The sequence below is a fragment of the Pholis gunnellus genome, assembly GCF_910591455.1.
Source record: "Pholis gunnellus genome assembly, chromosome: 15".
NCBI lineage: Eukaryota > Metazoa > Chordata > Actinopteri > Perciformes > Pholidae > Pholis > Pholis gunnellus.
Genome location: NC_136542.1, coordinates 8,830,121 through 8,839,140, shown reverse-complemented (window position 1 = coordinate 8,839,140; position 9,020 = coordinate 8,830,121). Strand labels below are relative to the sequence as shown.

The 9,020-nt window shown below is 39.2% G+C and overlaps 1 protein-coding gene across 1 annotated transcript; it reads left to right on the top strand.

The window, feature by feature from the left end:
• Positions 1-2,808: 2,808 nt before the first annotated feature.
• On the top strand, positions 2,809-7,632 carry spata7 (spermatogenesis associated 7). The gene is made up of 12 exons (XM_079174265.1): positions 2,809-2,878; positions 3,648-3,710; positions 3,833-3,922; positions 4,021-4,068; positions 4,566-4,669; positions 4,785-5,251; positions 5,350-5,395; positions 5,745-5,866; positions 5,956-6,006; positions 6,180-6,257; positions 6,454-6,511; positions 6,634-7,632. Exons 1-12 carry the CDS (start codon positions 2,836-2,838, stop codon positions 7,279-7,281), a joined length of 1,818 nt encoding a protein of 605 aa, XP_079030391.1. The 5' UTR covers positions 2,809-2,835; the 3' UTR covers positions 7,282-7,632.
• The last annotated feature ends 1,388 nt before the right edge of the window (positions 7,633-9,020 follow it).

The window sequence follows — 9,020 nt, the reverse complement described above, 5'->3', positions numbered from 1 at the left end:
TCCTTCACAGCACGAGAAACCATTGCAGCATGGGATATTAATAGATTACTTTACATTCATTTGTACCTTTTAAACCTGTAATAATAATAATAATAATCAAACTCTTAAACACTCACCAAAACAAGCATGAATTGATTTGTGGTTCAGGCTAACTGCTGTTCAAAGAGTCCGTTTCACACTACAATTGAGTAAGTCACAATCTTTTGTTGGTGAATGACGTTAGGGGTTAAAAGGTCTATCAAACAATACAAGGAACATGGCAGAATTAACAATATGCTGCTGACAGAATGTTCCCATGAGGGACATACTTGAATCATAATTTATATTTGTTGCACTTTGTGTCATTCAAATTGGTCAGTTTTTCACACACTAACATTATTGCTTTACTTTTTTGTTTTTCAGCAGGCTAGATGGTTACTTCAAGCTGTCCTAACAGCCCACCAGTAATAAACAAGATATAGGTACCAGAATCTCATCACCTCCTCTGACAACTTAAATAATTGCTCTATTAGGAAGACGATTGTACAACATTTAGGGCAGGTAAAGCCTGTGTAACCCTGCTCTTAAATAGCAGGCACAGGGGCTCCAGTAGCACTGTGTATTATGACCAGCTAGGACAATGGCTTTTTCCTGCACTTTATGGGCTTCACACTGGCTCCACTTTTCCTAACCGGTTTGTCTATTATTCAAAAGGTGGCTCCAAAAACATCAAGTCCACATCCAGACGTATCACAATGTTGAAATACCATTGGGAATGTTAGTAATGTTGTCTACTATTCTTTCTGCTGTTTTAAGGCACATGCTTCTTATATCAAGAAGTATTTAATCACTCTTTCAACTGTTTAATCCGGACTGGAACAAGACGTGTTCCGTGTTCCGTTCTCCGTACTCCAGTCCGTTCCTTGTTCTGTTCCGTATTCCGTGTTCTGTTCATTATTTTATTCTGCGTTCCGGGTTCTTTTCCGGGTTCTAGGTTCTGTTCTGGGTTCTGTTTTGTGTTCTATGTGTTCTGTTCTGTGTGTGTTCTGTGTGTGTTCTGTGTTACATGTTCTGTGTTCTGTGTTCTGTGTTCCGTTCTGTGTTCCGTGTTCTGTTTGTGTTGTGTGTGTGTGTTCTGTGTATGTTCCGTTCCTTGTTCTGTGTGTTCCGTGTCCGGTGTTCCGAGTTCTGTATATGTTCTGTATTCTGTATTCTGTCAAATATCTGTCAAATATAGGAGGATATACTTTGTCTTTAAATAGTGAACAGCAGCTTTGGTAAGTGAACTGCTTTTGTTTTTACATCTGCAGTATAGCGTTACTACTGTGTTAATTTTTCTATTGTGTCATTTTTATGATATGGTTAATATTGTTCCCTCTGATGTGAACAATATTTGAATGACCCGTGCTCTCGAGTGTGTGGCGGAATGCATGTTTTAGCGCGGCAGTTTTGCTGGAATGTGCAGAGGCCTGTTGAATCGTGTTATTTGGGTTTTATGTTATTGTACCTGCTTTGTTGTCATATAAATATATGTGACTGTTCTTGTCATTGTGTTAATTCAGTGGCGGGCCGTCAGGGCCTGCAAAGCCTTCTCTGCTGGCCTAAACAGAATCACAAAGTTATAGCTATTTTATAATTTTTCTTAAATACACTACATGTATTATAATTTATAAAAATATTTTTCCCATTATCTTATTTTCTCATTGCACAGCTACTGTGCTCCTCAGTTGCTCTGCTTCCAGTGCAGCTTGTTTTAAGTAGAGCTTTTATCCAATCAGATTTCAGCCCTGTGTCTCTAGGTAGGAAGAGAGGCCCGAGGCCTGCAGACTCACAAGTGCATCCATGTGTAGTTTAAGTGAATGGGGACGATATTGTTGATCAGATCTTTAGTTTGACATGTTGGGCGTATTCTTTGACGTGCCAGAGCCTGCTAGCTGGCCTACAGCTACGTCAGCATTAACACACAGCTCAGTTTTCAGGAGCAGCGCTGCAGTGAGGTGCAGGGTGTGCTGTGATTGGTCAGTGGGCGAGCACGTGACTATTGGAAAACGAAACGTGCGGTCTGCACCGGCCGGCGGGTGCCCCGGCGGAGGTGGGATCCCGGCCCCGCTGCGAACCTTCCGCAGCAGGAACTGCAGAACTGAAACGATGTACTGGGATTAAACTCTTTACGTTTCGGTAAGTGACAAACTGCGTTCGTTTTTTTACATAGTAACGTTACTATTGTTCATTTGACTATCGTGTCGTTTTTATGAATAGTATTTGAATGGCTCGCGCTCTTATGTGGTGGAATGCGTGGATCCGCTGCAGGTTTGCTGGATTGATGAGTCATAATGAGGTTATTAGGAGCTCTTCAACTGTAGTAGGACAGCACAGAAGGCCCAGGTATAAAATGCACAGCCCATCACTGGTTTTAAGCATATGTGCTGTTGCCTGTGGGATTAAAATAAAGCCAAACGTAAAATCTTAAAAAATATTTTTGATAATCATTCATCTTTGGGATTTTTATTAAATGTATTGAATTATTGAAATTGTTATTTCAGTTCACTTTTCCCCCGGTCAAGTGACAGGTGTGTGTGTGTGTGTGTGTGTGTGTGCGTGCGTGCGTGCGTGCGTGCGTGCGTGCGTGCGTGTTCAGGCGTGACTTTCCTTACGCGAGAGCGTGATGACGTAGGCAATCATAGCAACCAGCATGGCGACGGAGAAGCTTTGCCCCGCCGCCCATCTGCTTACATGCTAGTTTTGGCTGTTACCTTTACGTGACTTGATTGTCTTTCAGCGTTAACATGTTTACAGTTAAGTACACTGTTGTTTCTGGATGTGTCCAAGCTCTGCCCCAGAGTATTTCTGAGGAAAATGGGATTCGATGAGTATAACATTACCATGGAATCAAGAATAGGTATGCAACTACTATTAGCATTAGCTAGCGAGCTAACTGTTAAGCAGCAGCAGGAAGCACATTCATATTGTGCTCAGGCAGTTAGCTATCTGAAGATAAACTCATGGAGACTTTATATATACACACACTCACTAATGGCTTCCATTTTATGTTGACAAGGATCCGCCTTTTAAATGACTCTTCTCCTTGTTATTAAGACTTTTATATCCATAACCATGACAGTAATGTTAGTTGCTAACGCTAGCTTGTATCCCGATGCTTCAGTTGAGGGAGCTCAGGTTAAGTTACTTTATTTAGGTAACGCTAAAATAAGATATAAACGACATTTGGCTGTGTCTACTATTTTCACGAAGGAATTAATTTTACTAAATTAACCAAATTACCATGTATTACTGTAAGCACGAACAATATATATATATATATATATATATATATATATATATATATATATATATATATATATATATTTATATATATTTATTTAACGTTACTTGTTAATAGAATATCTGCTAACTACTAATAATAACATATTGTAACAGAAAAGTAACGCGAGACAAAAAGTAATTACTACATATTTAAAGACTTTAGATCGGTTTTCAGTTTAAAAAATAATAAAAAGGTGAACATAGTAAATCCCATAAGAAGCTTTATGCATCAAATGCTTGCTTGATAATTGACATAAATATTTAAGAATTTATTGAAACGGTTGAATATTGTTGTATTGTATTACTTCACTCAACATGTCCACATCTATCTATGTTTATTTTAGGGAGTGTATCATCTGGATTGGGCTGCAGCCTTGGTGTGAGAGGACAGAATTCAAAAAGTAGCCGTAAGTATTAGTATGTGCTGATATTATAAATCAGAATTAAGTCAAGTGAGTAATGGCCATTTGTAAGATAAGAGCCTAATGTAACGGTATACTGTTTGTTGTTCTCTGTGTCGCAATTTTAGCTTTCTGCACTCGCTCCTCCACCAAATTGACACAGTCCATCATTAAAGACCACATGGTGTCTCATTACAAAAAGGTTTACTCGGCTAAAGGTGAGTTACATGGGAGGGATACATTATGATTCTTACACTGACATTCAGGAGAACAAACTAATTCAGTTCATGCATATATAATATTATATCTTCCACAGCTGCCATTGATGCCTCAGTACCCAAAAGCTTGATACACAGTGTAAAGTGTAAGTATCCAGTCATCAAATATTAAATGATTAATTCAACTCAAAACACTTTTTCCCTGTTTGAATGAGGATATACCTTACATTCCTTTGTTAGTGATACATTTCTTGTTTTAGCACATCCACAATGGTTGTTAATAGCATTATAATTAGTGGTTACATAGAAAGCATTTAAACTAACAGTTAGGTATTGGTGTCTCAGTGGTAATCAGAGTCAACTCACCACTCTGCCCCACCATTAAGGAAGATAATCATAGTACAGGCAGAGGCCTATTGCTGCACAGACAGTAGCCTTAATAAGCACTGATACAATGCAACCACTCATCACTTTGGAGGACAGGATGCAACTCATCCTCATCTTTAACGGTTAAAGTAATGTTCTCTTCTTATGCCTGTGCTATCACAATTGCTCTCTTGTATCTTGCAGATAAGTGCAGTGAGTCTTTGGCTATTATAGACTATTTCCTGTGTCTATTCACTTTGTCATCGCCTCTTTACAGACAATGACCAGATCAGACAGGAGCGGTTGAGGAAAGGTGGTCGTCCTCAGTCGGCCCATTCTCTCTCACAGAGGAATAGCAGAGCCTCCTGCTCTTCAGCCCAGGTAAGAAATCAAGGCAGTTCCTTATATGATCCCAGCTTATCTTATACAGAAACCATGGCATTGCCTGACCAGCAAACGTGATTATTTCAATACAACAAACATGTTTGCTTTTCAGAGTAGATTATCTGTGCAATATGATGACAGGCCCTACCTCTGCTCAAGGAGTTCCACGGTCTCCAGCCCAAGGTTCAACTCCTCCTTCCATGCCAAGGAGATAGTTTATCCATCATTTAAAGTTGGTTCTCACCACCATTCTCATCACATTCGCCCAGCATCAGAAATCCAATACCGTAGCCCGGAGGCAACGTCGCACAGAAAGCAGTCAGCGTGTTCACTGGGAGCCTCGGCAGATCAGAGTTACTACAAGACTTTCCAGGACCCTGTCCAGAAGACGTACAGCGGAGACTTGCTCCAGAAACATTCACAGCACTTTACCCACGAAAAACCGTTCACCCCTAAGACCTTGAAATCAGAAAAGAGTTCATACCTGTCGCAATATCGCTACTACAGAGCACCACGGAGGAAACCTACTCAGGATGGCACCAACTCAAGATTGATGCGACAGGAGACGTATCATGGAAGGTACGTAACAAACATCTCTGCGAGTCTCCAAGGACAGCAATAGATAAAACAATTCTCTTGACATGTACAACGTGTGTTCTATTATTTTTTTTATGCAGCACAAAAACCGAGGAATGCACACAGGACATTTTTGAGCCATCTCAGGTAATTTTGAGGATTAAATTTGATTATTCAGATATACTTTAACAATACAGTGTTAACACTTTACTGCTTCATTGATGAGTCCATTTATTGACTAACCTTTTTTAATCTTGTTCAAATGTATTTACTCACATAGTAGCTGATAAATAGTCATGGATTAAGACACACTGTATATGATATGGTTTATAACAGGCTTAAACACTGATCTGTGTGCAACACGTTTAGTCTTACTGACTGAATTTGATGACAATCTGTGGCACAGCATCAGCCACATTTGATCACGAGACAGCCTTGACAATATTGAATATATATCTTTGTTATTATTTCATTTTGCTGTCCTCTTGTTTTACAGGGATTTAATACAGAGCACGAGTGGTCTGAAGACGAGTTCAATGGCACATCTTTCTCAGCATCTAGACAACGGAGTCGAGCAAACAAGAGCAGAGAACGTGATTTATTTGACTCCTCATCCAGGTAAAATCATGAAGGGGGAATACCAAGTTGCAATTAAAGCACAATGTATAAATAACATGTAAAAATTATTTAAGACTTAATTTCTTTAGGTTCTCACCAGAAGGCGGGAAATCTCCCATTATGAAGAGTGTATCTGCAGAGTAAGTTCTCTTTGTTAATGTTAAATCCTTATACAGTTTTCAATTTATATAGTACAAAGCTATATGTTTATGGATGTGACAGTACTCTAGATGCTTCTAGGAACCATAAGTTCATGTAACCATGTAAAATATTATCCCCATGAATTTAATAATTCTCATCTGCTGTTCAACAGGGAAGAAGAATTAATGTACCTTGAATTCATTTCTGCTGTAACGGAGGATATATTGTCCAGGGGGCACATCTCTGACAGGTTTGTCATTTTTTATGACTCATTTTTTACACTCTCTGACTATGAACGAGAAGACTGTGCTTTATGTTAGCGTTCAAATATTTACAACACTCGTGCAGACCGGATGCCACTTTCCTAATAGCTATATGTCTCTCTTAATTGAGTATATGCTTAAACAGTTGCTAGTGTCATTGTCTGTGTTTTTGTCCTCTGCAAGGTTCCTAGACCGGGTGATAGAGCGTCATATCGACATGAATCGGCATCAGCTTGATGTGGTGAGTAGCCGATATATGTCAAGTCTTGTTTAAGTGTTAGGGTCACAGGTTTAAGTAAAGATTTGAAAACATTTAAAAAGGTTGACACAAAGGACTCATCAATTTATCACTTTTGGTTTTAGGGTAAAATGCGCCACCTTCTGGAAGTGCTGCGTAAAGATTTTGACGAGCCAACCAACACTTCCACCTCTAGTGCAGAGCTTGAAAAAAAGGAGAATGATCTACTTGATTCATTCCTACCACATCTGGAATCAGGGGGGAAACACGTGAAGACCAAAAAGTACAGTGACCTGTTCCCGTATGCATCAGTAATTAAACACTGCGATTCGCCCGATTATGCTGATCCCCTGTTAGTGTCGACACCTTTATGCTCTCCTGAATCGACTGCTGCCTCACTAATTAAAGCAAATGAAGACGAAGGAGTAGAGGACGATCGGGAGAGGAGCATTGGCTCTCCTTGGCTGGGTGAGCAGGTTTCTGATAATACAGGAATCGGTGAAGGGGACCATCAAAATCAAATCGGCACAGCTGAGACAAGCAAAGAAGTCGGCAATGAAAGCCATGAATACAACACCATGACCAGTGAAGAAGGAGTTCATCAAGACCAAGCTGAAGTCAGTTATGATGGACAATCTAAAGAGCTTGAGGATCTGGGGAGACGTTTGTCAGAGTCGCTTCACGTGTCCGGCAATCAACACTGCGTCAATGTGGAGACGGCCACTGAGCAACATACAAATACCATCGCCTCCGTCAGTGATGATGAATTCTGAGCTTTGCTGTATTCAGAGATTAAAAAGGTCCTTTTAATATTTTTGTTACCAAGTGAGTATTTTTCTAGAGAGAGATGAAAGTTTTGTAAATGTGATTTAGCACTAGTTGTGTTTTCCATGTTTTAAAAACCCCACCAATATGGTGTTGTAGTTGTATTCTGCTTTCTTATGTTTTACATAAGCACAATGGAAATGTCATACCAGCAAACTGGGCTTTTGCGAGTACACCAGAGAGACACACTGACCATAGTGGTTGAGCTCTAATTGACCCATGGGGTAATGCTACACATATTTTCTAAATTATGGTAACTATATGATCATTAACTTTGCAAAGGATAGGCCACAGCACTATGCACCATTGCAGAGTATACCCAGTCAGGTTTGGTGCAGCTGCTGTTTACATTTCTAGACTTATAGAAAAAACACTTTTGTTGTAAGGAGTGTTCAGTGTGTTTGACTTGACAAATGCCTCTGAGATGTAGCGACTACGAGTTGAGAGTCACCAGAAAGTGTTCTTACAATTGCAATAAATCGTATATTCTTGTGATTCTTGTATCTGATTATTGAGACTATGTAACAAACTGATTATTATTCAGCCAGCAGCAATGCAGGCATTATTAGCATTACAGGAATGTGACTTAAGCCATTTTGCGATCAATTAGGGACTTAAGAGAGAGAGAGAGGGGAAATTGGTTTCTCTCAACTCTACCTTCACCTAATTGGATCTCATGCCCCACCATAACCATCCATTGGATGCATTAAAAAAGTGACATTAACTTGGCAAATGCATTGTTGACGGAAGAAGTGGATGTAGCCGGTATCGCTGACTCATCAGGAGTGGGCCTATGATATACTCTTGCTGGACAACCAAAATACCTACATCATGGGGCAGCCGTCAGAGGATACAGGGGCTGAATGAGACTTAGTGTCTCTGTTAGTTTTTGCCATTCACAGTGTTGCTGATATGTTGCTATATACATTATGACAGTGCATACATTACATGACTCTCAGTTCATCCTTTCTTGGTGAAAGTGGTTCTGTTAGTCCATCCCAGGTCTCCCCTACACATTTTTGTATATGTGGCGCCCCCTATTGTTTGGGCTCAAAATGCTTTGGTAGACTTATTCCCAAGGAATGTCTGAAGATATTTTCCAAGATTTATGAAGATTGGACAAAGCATTAATGATTTATTTCCAATTTCCTGCTAAGCCCGTTATATTTTTAGCTATACTGCTAAATCCTCCTAAATGTTACTTACACCTTGTTGCATCAGTATCAACAACCTAATAGATCAGTTACAGTGAACATCTTCTGCAAAATGTACTTACTTACTACGTACTTTGATAGTATATTTAGTTGATAATATATCTGTACTATTACTGAAGCAACAATTTGAATACAGAACTTTTATTTGTTCATTGTAATAATTGTGTTTTTAATTAAGTTAAGGATCTAAGTATACCATCTCAGTTCAGAAATAACACAGAATACATCATCGAATGGAGTGTTTGATTCAACCTATAATCACTTACTTTAGAAAGGCAAAAATATTATTTTTGCCTTTCTAAATGCATTGATGAAACTGAATCTTTTACCTTATTTTCCTGCTGTTAAAATGATTAGAGTATTGCGCAGCCTTGATTGTGTGCCATTAGTCTTCAGTGAAAGTGTTTAATCATCATCATAATATAATGTACTGTGCTTGACCCAGGATTTCTCATGAATATGCGATTATTGAA